General features: G+C 47.6%; 4 protein-coding genes across 4 annotated transcripts; 2 read left to right on the plus strand and 2 right to left on the minus strand.

The window, feature by feature from the left end:
* Window positions 1–224: 224 nt before the first annotated feature.
* Window positions 225–2131, plus strand: BC939DRAFT_441335 (thioredoxin-like protein). Its single transcript, XM_051554210.1, has 5 exons — window positions 225–549; window positions 739–789; window positions 987–1136; window positions 1541–1546; window positions 1672–2131. Exons 1-5 carry the CDS (start codon window positions 400–402, stop codon window positions 1996–1998), a joined length of 684 nt encoding a protein of 227 aa, XP_051415713.1. The 5' UTR covers window positions 225–399; the 3' UTR covers window positions 1999–2131.
* Window positions 2132–2226: 95 nt separating this feature from the next.
* Window positions 2227–6546, minus strand: BC939DRAFT_500109 (glycosyl transferase; the record flags this gene model as incomplete). Its single annotated transcript, XM_051560010.1, has 13 exons — window positions 2227–2308; window positions 2415–2666; window positions 2767–2951; window positions 3054–3309; window positions 3401–3753; window positions 3869–4042; window positions 4138–4846; window positions 4987–5164; window positions 5286–5397; window positions 5722–5764; window positions 5898–6003; window positions 6207–6299; window positions 6474–6546. The coding sequence occupies 13 exons, from the start codon at window positions 6544–6546 to the stop codon at window positions 2227–2229; spliced, it is 2616 nt and encodes an 871-aa protein (XP_051415714.1).
* Window positions 6547–6723: 177 nt separating this feature from the next.
* Window positions 6724–8499, minus strand: BC939DRAFT_526131 (uncharacterized protein). The gene is made up of 5 exons (XM_051561350.1): window positions 8138–8499; window positions 7688–8030; window positions 7446–7589; window positions 7228–7339; window positions 6724–7128 (listed from the first exon to the last, which is right to left on the minus strand). The coding sequence occupies exons 1-5, from the start codon at window positions 8429–8431 to the stop codon at window positions 6813–6815; spliced, it is 1209 nt and encodes a 402-aa protein (XP_051415715.1). The 5' UTR covers window positions 8432–8499; the 3' UTR covers window positions 6724–6812.
* Window positions 8478–11388, plus strand: BC939DRAFT_441340 (uncharacterized protein). The gene is made up of 6 exons (XM_051554211.1): window positions 8478–8897; window positions 8986–9104; window positions 9180–9642; window positions 9728–9837; window positions 9938–10885; window positions 10993–11388. The coding sequence occupies exons 1-6, from the start codon at window positions 8677–8679 to the stop codon at window positions 11256–11258; spliced, it is 2127 nt and encodes a 708-aa protein (XP_051415716.1). The 5' UTR covers window positions 8478–8676; the 3' UTR covers window positions 11259–11388.
* The last annotated feature ends 2652 nt before the right edge of the window (window positions 11389–14040 follow it).

Here is a 14040-nt window from a genome sequence, read left to right on the forward strand (position 1 = left end):
GGATGAGGAGAAGGACCATGCGAATGGGTCCTCCATAACAAAACGCGTGTAGCGACAGCCTTTCCTCAGTTGACATCGGCCTTCCGTTGCCGTGACTCATCGCGATGAACAAAGACTGCGCATGCTGATGCTGATTCTGATGCTGATGCATCTCAACACGCGCAGGGCTCACAAGCACAAAGAGGACAGTCGCAACCATGGACTTTAAAAAACCCTCCCTGCGTCTTCTCTCATTTCTTAATTTACTCTTTTTCACTCCTGTACTCTTTAACAGTCCCCCCAATCTCGTCCATTCACTCCCACTCCTCCAACACTACATCGTCTTAATACATCCAAACACCTCCTTAGGTTTGCACACACCCACATCCACACCCACACCTACACCCACAGATACTCAACATGGCTGCAGCACGCGCAAGCATCATTTGCTATTACGATGTTATCTCGCCCTATACCTTCATGGGTGTGAAGCTCTTCAATCGCTTCCGTCAACAGTGGCCCGGTGTCGACGTTACCTTCAAGCCCATGCTCCTCGGCGGCGTCATGAACGTAAAGTGATCAGTATCTTTCACTTACGGCTGCTTTTACTGGGGAGGGGAGGGGTAACAACGGTTTCTTTGAAACGCTGTTCCTGCATTACCTGGTTCCCCTTCCCCCCCTGACGCCAGAAAAAAAACCCCCCGATTTCTGATTTCTTTCTCCTCCCGCTCGAATGCCCTGGAATTTATAAACTTGTAGTCCATTGGCAACAAACCGCTGTTTGAATTCGTATCCAAGAGAGAGCATATGGTACGTTTTCAAAGGCTCTATTTCCTAGACTCTTTCATCTTTTTTTTTTTTTTTTTGCGTGAAGAACGTGTGTGGATGTGCGTCTTTTTCTCGGTTCGGGAGATTGATGATCGTCAAAGCCGTGAGAAAGTACAGATATTTAAAATTCGCTTCCTTCTCTCTCTCACACTCTTTTATTTTTAAAAAAAAAAAAACAGATCTCGGATTTGGACCGGATTAGTGCCGTGACAGGAGTGCCTTTCAAGTTCCCCACAGAGTTCCCTGTGAGCACCATCCTGCCCATGCGTGTGCTGGTGGCTCTGCAGATCCACGAAAGTACCGAAAAGTATGAGCAGTGCATTGACAAGGTAAGGTAGGACAGGAAAAAAAAAAAAAAAGTAGCTTCGGACCCTGAAGCGTGGGAGGAATTTGTTCGATCCATTCAGGAACAGAGTATAGTAATAATAATAATAATAACCCCCTGGGGTAGGATGAGTAACATATTCAGTCATCAAAATCAGCCAAGGGCACTTGTGTGGAGGAGAAGAGGAGGAGAAGAGGAGGAATGGCATTGGACTCTGCTTCGGGTTGGGCGCAAACATGGCATCCAAACAAAGACTGCGCTCCTCACATGGCCACTAACCTCGATCGAGCCCCAGGCCTGCCAAACAAACCGAGCACCATACTAACTTTGTCTGCTTTTAACATCTCTTTCTCCTCTTCTCCTTCATGGTCGACGCGCCATGTCAACGCTGCTCGGACTGCTTCCTAGTTGTTTGTAAGGCAATACACGCTTTCTAGCTCTTCCCATCGATCTTGGAACCGATTGGATTGTGAAATGTACAACTAACTCTCCAAATGCGCATGCATATCTCCCCACTACTTACTGCCCCACAAACAAAGGACGAATATTTTGTTCATGGCCGCAACATCTCCAAGCCTGAGGTCATTCAGAACGCCTTGACCCCGATCCTTGACTCGGACGTGTCCAAGGTCCAGTCCTACATGCAGCTCGCCAACCAACCCGAGGTCAAGCAGGCCTTCAAGTCCAACACCGACGAGGCCTTGGCCCGCGGTGTCTTTGGTGCACCCAGTTTCATTGTCAAGAAGGCGGGCGATCCTGAGAATAAGGAGCACTTGTTCTTTGGATCGGATCGATTCGAGATGATCGCCGCCTTCTTGGGTCTGCCTTATCCAGGCTTGATTCCCAAGAACCAGCCAAAGCTGTAAAAAAAAAAAATACCATCACCTCCACATTCTCTTTCGAATCGATGGAACTGATTCTTTATTTGCCTTTATTTTTTTTTTCTTTCACAATACTTTTTTTTCCCTGTTGACAGATTTGAAAAAAAGATTCCGCTTTGCTAGTCCTTGCTACCGTTTCGTGCTTCACAAATATGCGCTTTTGAATCCTCGCCCGCATTGGATTTGGGGGAACGCTGGCGCAACTTTCCGTATTTAGTTGCGGTATCCTTCGTCCTGGACAGCATGCTGCTTGATGTGCCAGATCTCATCAGCGTACTCCTTGACCGAACGATCCCTAGGGATATTATGACCACACAATAGAAGTAAAGTTAGGAAAGACATACCTATCGCACCATATCCGGAAACAAAACTGTCGTGTCCTTATGACCACTAAAACTTACGACGAGAATTTGCCCATGTTGGCGGTGCAGAGGATACTCTTCTTGGCCCACTCCTGCTGGTTCTTGTACGCAGCATCAACCTGCTGGTTCGCGACGATGTACGATGCAAAATCCGCAGAGATCAGGTAAAAGTCCTTGCCGACTGTGAGCGTGCTGATCAAGGGCTGGAAGATCTTGGGATCCTCAAACGTTCCCTTCTCGATCGCAGAAATGACGCCCTGCAGGGCAGGGTCCATAGGCACGCTTCGGTATCTGTTTTAAAGATAAGATATGATCCAGATGTCAGCACAAGTTCATGTCGTCAACGTTCAGCCATTGCTACACGACAGAAAGATATATAAAAAAAACGCACCTCTGAGCATGGCGAAGATCTTCGACCTCGTGGGCCATGCAGCCAAAGATGAAGATGTTGTCTTCACCAATCTCCTCCATGATCTCAATGTTGGCTCCATCAAGAGTTCCAATGATGATACCGCCGTTCAACACAAACTTCATGTTCGACGTACCCGACGCCTCCGTTCCGGCAGTCGAGATATGCTACATTTGTCGCCCCAAAAAAAGAAGAGAAAATTCGTCAATGTGTTAGTGAGGATCGTTTGTAGGCACTCAAATGACGGTATCAGCACGGAGTACATATACCTGAGAGATATCACTGGCAGGAACGATAACCTCCGCGACGGAGACGTTATAGTCAGGGATAAATACGACTTTCAGGAGATCACCAACGGCGGGATCCTGGTTCACAACGGCCGCGACGCTGTTGATCAGCTTGATGACCAGCTTGGCAATGTAGTATCCAGGAGCGGCCTTGCCACCAAAGATGACAACGCGGGGTTGAACACCAGCCTTTTGAGCAGCGCTCATCGACTTGATGGCGCGGTAACGGTGGATGACGCTAGAAGATGAAGCATCATGTACAAATGTTATTCATCGTAACATCGCAGCTCTCTGACGCCGAAGCGGCACTGAAACCACAGTCAACTTACTACAAGATGTTCATGAACTGGCGCTTGTACTCGTGGATACGCTTAACCTGGACATCGAAGAGAGCATCGGGGCTGACCTCGATATCACAGCGAGTCTTAATCAGCTCGGCCAAGCGAACCTTGTTGGCGCGCTTGATCGCCATCCATTTCTTGCGGAACGCTGCGTCACCGACCTTCTTGTTGAGGCCCTTGAGAAGCGAGAGCTCCTTGAGCCACTTATCGCTGCCAAGAGTCTCGGTGATGAAAGCACTCAACTGAGGATTGGCCTGATGCAACCAACGTCTGGGCGTGATACCATTAGTCTTGTTCACGAACTTTTCCTCACCATAGTAATCAACAAAGTCTTTGAAGATCTATATGCAGTTAAACATGAAGAAATGGCAATTTAGATGCGATGTCGTAATGACGGGCTTATGATCGCGTTCCTTTGAAGCAAGAGGAATGAGAAGAATGAGAAGAATCACTTACGGTGGTCTTGATGAGGTTCGAGTGCAGGGCGGCGACTCCGTTGACCTTGTGCGAGCCAACAACAGCCAGGTGGGCCATCCTGATCTGCTGGGGTTGGGCCTCCTCAATGATCGACATGCGGTTCAACAGGCCACGGTCGTTGGGGAACTTCTTCTCGACCTTTTGCAAGAAGAACTGTAATACAACCACAATATGAGATTGTGAGATTCGATGTACGGTAATCAGATATATAATGAATGACATAGTACGTAAACCACCATACAACTTACCAGATTGATATCAAAGATGATCTGCAAATGTCTGGGTAACAAATACTCAAACATGGGGACAGACCACTTCTCCATAGCCTCGGGAAGGACAGTGTGGTTGGTGAAGGCAAAGATCTTGGTCACGATGTCCCAAGCATCGTCCCAGCTCAACATCTCCTCATCGACCAAAAGACGCTGGAGCTCAACAATGGCCAAAGTGGGGTGGGTATCGTTAAGTTGGATGGCAACCTGGTCAGGAAATTCGGACCACTCACGCATCGACTTCTTGAACCGACGGACAATGTCATGGAGAGACGCGGCAGTCCAGAAGTACTGCTGCTTCAAGCGGAGCTCCTTTCCGGCCATGGTGTTGTCGTTAGGGTACAGGACACTGGTGATCTTTTCAGCGTTGGTGGCATCCTCAACCGACTTTTCGTAGTTGCCCTCGTTGAAGCTGGTCAGATCAAAGGCCTTGGTAGGCTTACTGCGCCAGAGACGGATGTTGTTGCAGTTCTCGGTAGCGTATCCAGGGATGGGCACATCGTAGGCGATGGCCTGAACGCTGGTCGCGGGGATCCAGTTGTGGCGGGTTACACCATATTCGTCCTGTGTGATCTGGACATGGCCACCGAATCCAATCTGGATCGAGATATCGAGACGGGCCAGCTCCCAGGGATTATCAAAGTTCAACCAATAGTCTGGGTACTCGGTCTGGTAACCATCAACGATTCTACAAGAGGCAAACACCATATGGAAAGAACATTGCAGCATTGTCAGCCTAACCAATAAATGCACCTCACGCCCAATGTATAGTAACACGTGTGACCATGGATTCACAAGGAAGCGAAAACGGAGTCAAAGATTCAATACCTTTGCTTGAAGATACCATAGTTGTATCGGAGGCCATAACCCCAGGCCGGGTAATCGAGTGTGGCCAGGGAGTCCATATAACAGGCCGCAAGACGACCGAGACCACCGTTACCAAGGGCGGCATCGACTTCGGACTCGATCACATCCTCCATATTGAAACCGAGCTCCTCGATGCCCTCTAATTATGGTCAACCGGAACAAGCATATAAACATATTGGTTATCTTTCTATTGCCAGCTCACAAGGCAGAGGGACAGCCTGAGACCTCAAACAATGGATTACATTTCATTGACTACTTACTTCCGTAAACATCTTTCAGGCCCATGTTGAGCAGAGCATTGTCCATGGATCGACCGAGCAAGAACTCGAGCGACAGGTAGTAGACACGCTTGGGATCGGCCTTGGATAGTTGCTATGAGAGAGGCAGATGCGCACACAAAAGACAGATTAATTTTCTCTTTTGATGCAAATGGGCGTTTCTTTTTCTCCGCATTGACCCATTCATGAGCGATAATAATGTCTTTCTGTGTTCAACACTGCCCACCAAGAAAAGAAAGGAGGGAATGTCATCACCACGACCACCTGCCGGCGGACTAGGCAGATCGTCATCGGTCCTCCAATTCTGCATATTTTTTTATAATATGCAGAACAACCTCCCCAAATGAATGTAATTTACAAACAAGTAAAAAAACATTCCCACACCCCCCTCACCGGGACAGAAAATCATAGTACTTACACCCTGGGTCTCGTTCCAGCGACTGATAAGACGGTCGCGAGTGCTGTGGAGGGGGGACAAGGACGAAAAACAAAGAGGTGAACATATTTAGTCTGCGAGTTCAAAAAGGACAGTTATGCACATTTATGAAAAATGCAGTAGGGCCCTTGATATATGCGCTTGGGTGGTGGATGTACCTGAGAGCCACAGCCTGGTAGGCAGTAAAGTTGTCCATGTTATACGCAGCACGGGCCAGCGTCGTGGTAACATGGTGAACGATGCTCTTCTCAATGGACTCGAGGTCTGCCAGTGCATCATTGTTATCGTTATCAAAGAGCCAGACCCCATTGATATAGAGAAAATTGGCAATACGCGAAACATTTTGTCAGTTAAAAAAAAAAAAAAAAAAGAAGCGATGCATGTCCGCTTATCTCCAAGACTGAAAAACTAGGTAATCGAGCATGGGTAAACGGTAAACATTGACACTCAAGCAGATAAAAACTTACCGTTGGCTTCTTTCTTGCTCAATCTCTCCCAGAGTTCGACCGTCTTCTTGGGCCATTTGGATCTCTCAGCATCGAGTTCCTTCGAGGTCAAACCTTTAAAATGCAGAGAGAGAGAACGTTAGATATGGTTAGAGACAGATGCATTGCATCGCGACCACTACTAGAAGCATCCCTCTTCTGCAATTTCTGATGCCATTCTGCATCTGCAGACGCGTAGAGATATTATAGAAGCGCGTCTTTACGGGGAATCGACCACTTTCACTATACCTGTAAAGTTGCGTCGATGGTGCATAGGTCTCCTGGGGACCGTGCTGTTGTCGGACTTTTTTAGTTCGGCCATCATATGTCGCGTTTACTTGTTGGTGGGTAAGGAAGACGAGTGTGTTGAGGGTGTGTGTGGGAACAAAATGGAATGAGAAGAAGAAAGGGGGAATGAGGGGAATGAGGGAAGGGGTTCTTGAAGGAGGTACGCGAACAAAGAACGAGCCATGGAACGATACGAGGATGCGTCCTGTGACGTGACGGCACTGTCTTTAATTCTTTTCGAAGCGCGTTGCATGAGATCGTGCATGGGTACATGGTTTATTGTATTCTCTCGTTCTATTCCTAGGAGTCGCCTGCACTTTCCTCAGAGATCGGCTGCTGGGGCCACCATGTCGGGAAGAATGCCTTTACATGGACATTCGTCCCTTCACGATCCATCACATTGAACGTGCTTCCGTTCGCCACATCATCCAGCTTGACCAGCGCCAGACCAATGTTGCCAACGTTCGATCCAGTCTTGCCCGATGCCCTGACGGGCCTTGCTGAAGACGACGACGCAGCAGGCTGCGACGCTTTCTCGCTTTTGACAGGAAACAGCTCTGATTGCGGAGGGATTACGTGGGATGCGCTCTTGTTAAACTGGACCACCTCAGGCTCACTAGCAGTGGTCCAGAAATCGATAGATCGACGAAAATGAAATGTGTCAGCCACATTGTCCAAGATCAGTAAAATAAGCTCATTTTCTATTACGACTTACGGATCCTCGGGCTTGTAGTACTGTACGGGCATAACTCTCTTTCTGATGATGCCTTTATGGTACGTGCGGATCGTCAGTTCCTGACCAACGTAGCATCCCTTCCTAAAGTCAACTGAATAAAGAAATAGCCAGGGAAAGAGATCGGGTCCATGAGAATCACAACTTCAATGCCTTGTACGACCATCCATCGTATCAAATTTATGAGACTCCCGGCCTACCTCCGTTCATGTAGTCGAGATCGCATTCCAAGGGTAGACTGGTTCCCGCAATAAAGTCGTCAACTCCTTCTGGTACTCCATTGATGATCCTGCGCACATGGTATTCCTCTAATGTCCCTTGTCTATAGTCCCCCGGGAGCGATACTATTGAAGGAGACGATTTTTCAGTCAGTCGTGTTGTTCAAGAAGTTATGGAGCTCTTTGGACAGAGTCGCGATACAACCGACGCGAATCAGACTTACAGGATTGCCCTTTGGGAATCACCACTCGGTATCCCATTCTGTTGCTTGCCCTGTTGTCAAGCATGCCAATTGTGGCATTCATCTTGCCAAGTCGCTCCATGACCGCGACGTTATCCGGGACAGAGGTATCACTGGTACCAGCTTCATTGCCATCCAGCACTGAATATACGTCAAAGGACTCTGTTACGCCAACCATCTTGACCTTGGATCGCAATACGAATCGCGCAATGTGTTTATGGAGTTCCGGAAGAGCCCTAGCATCGCACTCGATCAGGAACGCCGGATCGGCACCCTCCGTAGTGCTGTTTGTTGGGTGAATAAAGACATCGTACATGACCCTTCCCTAAAAAATGGAGTGCCGAGTTATCAAGATGATCCTTCGTTGGTGATATGATCAACAGGGGAGCAAGTGCGCAGACGGGTGGTCCCACACAAGGGTCGATCCAATACCTTGGGACTAAGAAACGCAGCAAGGAACCCACTACCGCCATTCTCAATACGAGGCATATGGTTGGTGATCAGACCCTGAAGGAATTTGGAGGCGTCCTTTCCACGAATCTCCAGGAGACCGCGCGTGGGAAGGTGAATGAAAGATCCAGAGGTTGAGGTGGTGGTCGACAGGAACCGCGAACGATTGGCACATGAGGCGCGTAATGCTGGAGCTGGGACTCTCCTGCATGAAGCAGATCCTTGACATGAGAGCACCTTGAAGGACTCTAGCCGAATTCGTTGAAGGAGACTCATGGTTGCTTCTGTACGAGGAGACTCAGGAGGAGGAGGAGGAGGAGGAGGAGGAGGAGGAGGAGGAGGAGAGAATCCCTCTGCGCAGAAGACTTGGAGTCCATCACGTGGAAAGGCCTACCTTGGACGTTGAAGACCTGCTTCGTTGATGCCAAAGAGATCCGGTACGCTTCGACCCAATTCACACCGGGACCAGAACCAGGACCAGGAGCAGATCAGGACCGGGACAAGAGTGTAGACCAGACGCGATGTGGCTACACCATGCCCCATATACTCTGTTTGCCACCGTCTCGGACCGAAGCCAGGGATCAGTCCGTATCCGTATTCACGTCTACAAGCTGACTGAATCCAACGAAACGCCTGGCATAGCGACGTTAAATCACCAGGAGCAATTGACAGTCTCGTCCGAGTGCTTGCAAGCACCTCGGATATTGTGTTTTGGAAAGCTATGTTCTGACGAGGACGCACTGTAAGTTTTCATACTATCTTCAGTGGACCTTCGCGTTCAATGACACGAGACGTTAACACGTCTTTTGCTTCACAACATCTTACCACAGCCTGCGGCCTCACTTAATCGTATATGATGATGTGCTTCAGCAGTTGGAGTGCCACTGTGTGGAAGTGGAGAATCAGTCGGTCATTGCCGCGATCGGCTTGAGTCTAGGACGAGTGGAATGTAGGTAGATATCATGGGAACCGATTTTTTGGCTCGACACTGGACGACAGATCTAATAGGTATCTCTCACCATAGTTTGCCGCATTGTTTCGAGCACAAGCATTTGTATTGGATCAAAGAGCAGCAGGCGAGACCGTATTGATGGGTACGACCTGTACGAATGGACCCCCAGCGAACAACGACTACTGCAGGGTCACTTGGAGACGAACTGCATTGCCGGCATCACAGAGGCATTTGACAATCGACCCTGGTGTCTATTCTACGCCCATCCCACGGATGTCAATCGCATTACCGCCAGCCAAGGCTCGTCACTTGTAGGTCGTATCCAGCACCAACAACACTCGCCACCAACCATACATGTCGCTGCAATTCCTGCAGAGTACAAGGAAAAGCTGGTCCGCGTCGTTGTAGCAGACGATACTGAACCAACTCCGTCATTCAGTTGCGTATGGGCGCAGACACGATCGGGAGAAATGGTGTTTTTCAAACATGGTGTCTTGCAGTGGAGCACTGCACTGTCTTCAGTGCCAGTGGAACTGTAAGTGGAGTTCTCTCTCTCTCTACACGTTTTCTCCAGAAATCTACATGCGTGCTGATAGTACAATATATTTGTTTCTGCTCAGTATCCTTGCCGAATGTCAAGCTGTTGACAGCATCTCGCGGATCTGTCTATTGGCTCTGGCGGATATGAATGCCTACTTGCTCGACGCAACTACAGGTCGGCTACTGAAAGGTAAGCATCAGTGTCCTCTTTTTTCTTTTTGTAAGTTCAGGGACCATAGTTTGTTATTATGCATTCTAATCTAATCGGCGAATCTTTGTGTATCTCCAAGACTGGACTGGGACCAAAGACGATACTATCTTGGCCGACATTCGGGATGTGGGACTCTGTTCTGTGTTGATTTTGACTGGCCGCAGTCAGCACACCACCTTGAACTGCACCATTTACCCAGCCTCGCCACGCGTACTCATGGGCTTGCAAACAGCCCCAACGGATGAAGGCGTCGCTAGAGCAAAGATCCACATGGAGAGCGCGCATACGGCTTTGGAACAGCAGCTAGAGCTCAAGCAGAAAAGAATTCAGCGTCTTCAGGACTCTCTTGTCAGCAAGGGCGACATCATACAGGACTGTCAGGATATGATGGCTGGTCCCCTTCGGTCCATATTTAACACAGGAGGTGATCACAGTTTCAACGATTTTATCAATCGCGAAGGATTGGTCTTGCTTCAAAGAAAAAGAATGGAACGACAAAGACGGGTACTAGAGCGATTGATTCCAATTGTGGGTAACACCCTGACCCCTACTTTATTCGCACAACCAAACAATGGGACGTCAGATACAGAGATCTTGGATGCTGTCAATCTTGTCAGTCCTGATGATCCTGGAAATCTTTTAGTGACGACGAAAAGTGCTGCGGGATGGATTTCACCAGACTCAGTCTGGTTTGGTGTCGAAGTACGGAATCAGTCCAAGGAAACTTTGTACAATATTCGTTTGTCAGCCTCGCAATATAACATGCGTGGATCACATATACCCCGATTGCGTCCCAAAAACTGCAGTCTGCTTCTCGGTGTCATCCAAGTGGAGTCTTCTTTACTTGCGGACGATGAATATCTGGACAGATCACGCACTGTGCAGAGAGTTCTTTCGAACACTGTGCATGTGTTGTTTGATCATAAGCAGAGTCGAGACGAAGATGCGGGCATGAACTCGGTCTCATTTTCAATCCCACGATTTCCTGACCTTGCGCACTGCTTCCAAGAATGGCAGACTCCTCTCGGTATGTTGCAAATAGTCGCGATGGGTAAGGTGTAATTATTTGGTCTGACGCATTAATTGACACTGGCAATCATCCCGCTTTTTTTTTTTGTTTTTTTTTTTCAATAGCTGACATCCTCCTGCCATCACGCATCGGATGTCAACTCGGCAGTATCGAACGATCAAGGCTCATGCTTCTGCTACAGGACGGGCTGAATATTTCCTGCAGCGATGATGGCGTTACGTTTGGATCATTAGAGGAAGGTCTGATGGCGACTATTGAGGCAACCGGACAGTCTGACGATTCCTGGGACGTGGTCTTTCGGGCTCGGACCGAAGTCTTGGCAAGTCAAGCAGCAAGGAAGGCAGCCTTGCTCAGCCCGCGATTCGTTTGATGGACACTTTTATTAGTCTTACATAATCAATCAAGGATTGGCAAGCAGTGTCCGAATAGATAGACCTAGACAAGTATTTGTACTCTACTGTACTACTGTTACGCCATCAAACAAAGGACCTCTAACACACAATTGCTCATGAGTCAACTCGACTATCGAACGACTACAGCCTGATTATCAGCAAGTCTAGATTGTACATTCGGTGACACGGTACGTGTGCCGGTAAGGTTCATGAAAAGGACTCCTTATGTCTCCAGGATACGATCGTAGAACAGAAAGAGGTGATACGGGTACGTTGAGTGTGGGATGTCATCCTTTTGCGGGATCCTGGGGGGTTTTTTTTATCATAGGTGGGATGCTGTTTTCTCTTCCTTGGGAAACAGAGTGTGCGGAGAAAAAAAAAAGGCACTCGCTCTCATTCCTTGGCCATTCTGTCCCCTGCTAGTCGCGTCCGTCATACGTGGATCGTAGAGAGATTTTAATCGCGTTTCGTATTTATTTATTTATTTATTTGTTTGTTTGTTTGTTTTTCTTTGTTTACTACAAACTGTACAAAACTTCCCCCGGGGCGACTGTAAGAATTATTTACTTTTTTTTTTTTAATTGCTCATAGAAAAGAGTATCACTTCCATTGGAGGAAAGATTCTATCATGGAAGGACCGGGAGGAAGACTCAACCGCTCCAGTTCTTGGGAGAGAGAGATATACTGGGAGGGGGCCTATGTTAAATTGTTGTTCATGGTGTCATTCTCAAAATTTTTGCTTTACACAAGCGAGGACGCGGCGAAAAAAAAAAAAAAAAAAAAAAAAAAAAAAAAAAAAAAAAGATGTTTATAACTCGGTTCAGACTGCACTGCATCGAAAAAAAAATTGTTGTTTGTTGCCTTGCATACCTTCATGTTAAAGAGATATATATACATCTGTGGGAGTCTGGTTATTACAAAACACGTTATGTTTTTCTAATCCCGTATTAATTAGCATGAGAAGACATGAGCGATGTCAGACAAATGTTGAGAGATGGGGGGAGGGGGGGGACAATGAGGACGCACGCTTTTCTTTTATACACTGTGCTTTTCCGTTTTTATTATTATTATTGTGGATGTTCTTGATGAGTTCAAATGAGACAATCCCGGCAAATTGCTGTGCCCTGCGATATGTATATATTCTATGTGGGGTGTGTGATCGATCCATACGCGCGAACACGCATGGTCCGTACAGATAGCTTGTTCCTGTGGTACACACGCTTTTTGGAGTGCAACAACCTATAGTTGAACTGTTAGTAATATGTAATACGAAAGCACTGAAACAGCATATTTCCTTCATCTTACCATAACCCCCCTCTTCACTTTGGGGGACCCCTGAGGCATCGTTCTTGGATGTCGAGAGCTTTGAAGGTGACTCCAGTGCTTGCTGACTGGCGGTGATGGTGGTGCTGGAGGTGCTAGGATGGGGAGTAGCTCGGGAAAAAGGCGCGAGCTGGGTGTGCAGGTCATTCGGGGCTTTCGTATGCCACCCGAGATCAGGGATAAGAGGTATATTTTGCATTGAAGCATGGTTCTGTAGGAAAAGTTGGGGATGCGTAGGAGAAGGATGGATAAAGCCAAAGGCGTGCTTTGGTGAAATGAAGATCCATTGCAATATAAGGAGCGGTAGAGAGTTGCCAAAAGTCGCGGATTTCATAGGCATCAACGCATGCATGCATTGCTAAGAACGCGAAGCCTTTTGTTTCGGCAGGCCTTGATAGATGCGGGGAAATAGGAGGACAAGGTGTGATTGCTAGCTCGCGTCAAATCTTTTATTCATGCGCACAGAATAGATCCTGCGAAATAATCAGTTTGACGCGTCTTCTGTCTCCGTCGCATTATCTTCTGAACCGAGAGAGACCAACAAAGGGATGGATCGCTCAAAATAGCCATCCTCTTTCCACTGCAACGAAGAAAACACAGTTAGGGATGCAATAAGTTCAAGTCTGGGAGCATGGTGTTGCAAAAGTTAAAGGGAGTGTTCAGTGGTGAAGGTATATAAAGTGGCAAAGACTGAGGTTCAAGTAAGGGAGACGCGTGTCTTGAATACTAATGGTTTCAATATTTCTGTTCAATGCAACATCTCTGACACTGTTCCATAGAATCGGGTATGGCAGCTTTGCCATTTCCTCTTCCTGTTTTGCAATACTCTTAGCGATATAGAATGGCTTGACGCTTCTCTTTTGTCAGCTTTCTCTTTTAATCCGTTTGTCCTTGTTAATACGAATGCGCGTGCTGTCGGTAGGGCAAAGGTCTTGCAATGTCTTGATTCGAGCCCGTAGCACATTTGCGCGGGAAGGCTAGGAGGCAACAGGAATAGGTATTTAGCCTACGACATTTTTTTCTTTAGTATCCGTCGCCTATTGATGTGGAGAGTGCCTTGGCCACTTGAAGCGAATAATTATCTTCATCCACAGCATAAAACCTGTCGTTGTCCGTAAAATTTCTGAATACCCATTTTATATAGTCGTCGAAGCCATCTTCCGCAGCATCCAAGGCTTCGATGAAAAAATGGGTTTGAAAAAAAAAAGCTTGCGGCTAGTGTAAGCAAACAGGTGCTTGAAAAGACAGCGGCGTGCTGCGATGTGCAAAAAGTTCGATTCAGCAGCGAGATCTAGGGGCGGTGAAGAAGAAAGGACAAAACTTTGTAGCGATGTAGAACCTTCAAAACAAGCGATGGAAGCGCGTTGTAAAGCCCTGCCACCTGAACTCAATGGCGTCCTCAGTGACGTTGTAGAGCCGAGGGATAACATTCGTATT

This window comes from Gamsiella multidivaricata (assembly GCF_025024155.1).
Source record: "Gamsiella multidivaricata strain RSA 2152 chromosome Unknown BC939scaffold_10, whole genome shotgun sequence".
In the NCBI taxonomy this organism is placed as follows: Eukaryota; Fungi; Mortierellomycota; class Mortierellomycetes; order Mortierellales; family Mortierellaceae; genus Gamsiella; species Gamsiella multidivaricata.

Excerpts from the sequence above, each read along its gene's own strand:
- BC939DRAFT_441335 (XM_051554210.1), top strand. The coding sequence starts at position 400 with ATGGCTGCAGCACGCGCAAGCATCATTTGCTATTACGATGTTATCTCG. Across the intron at positions 550-738 it reads TCCTCGGCGGCGTCATGAAC|TCCATTGGCAACAAACCGCT; the intron begins GTAAAGTGATCA and ends ATAAACTTGTAG. Across the intron at positions 790-986 it reads TATCCAAGAGAGAGCATATG|ATCTCGGATTTGGACCGGAT; the intron begins GTACGTTTTCAA and ends AAAAAAAAACAG.
- BC939DRAFT_441340 (XM_051554211.1), top strand. The coding sequence starts at position 8,677 with ATGTGGCTACACCATGCCCCATATACTCTGTTTGCCACCGTCTCGGAC. Across the intron at positions 9,643-9,727 it reads TCTTCAGTGCCAGTGGAACT|TATCCTTGCCGAATGTCAAG; the intron begins GTAAGTGGAGTT and ends GTTTCTGCTCAG. Across the intron at positions 9,838-9,937 it reads TACAGGTCGGCTACTGAAAG|ACTGGACTGGGACCAAAGAC; the intron begins GTAAGCATCAGT and ends TGTATCTCCAAG.
- BC939DRAFT_526131 (XM_051561350.1), bottom strand. The coding sequence starts at position 8,431 with ATGAGTCTCCTTCAACGAATTCGGCTAGAGTCCTTCAAGGTGCTCTCA. Across the intron at positions 7,590-7,687 it reads GATTCCCAAAGGGCAATCCT|TATCGCTCCCGGGGGACTAT; the intron begins GTAAGTCTGATT and ends CTCCTTCAATAG. Across the intron at positions 7,129-7,227 it reads TACTACAAGCCCGAGGATCC|TGAGCCTGAGGTGGTCCAGT; the intron begins GTAAGTCGTAAT and ends GACCACTGCTAG.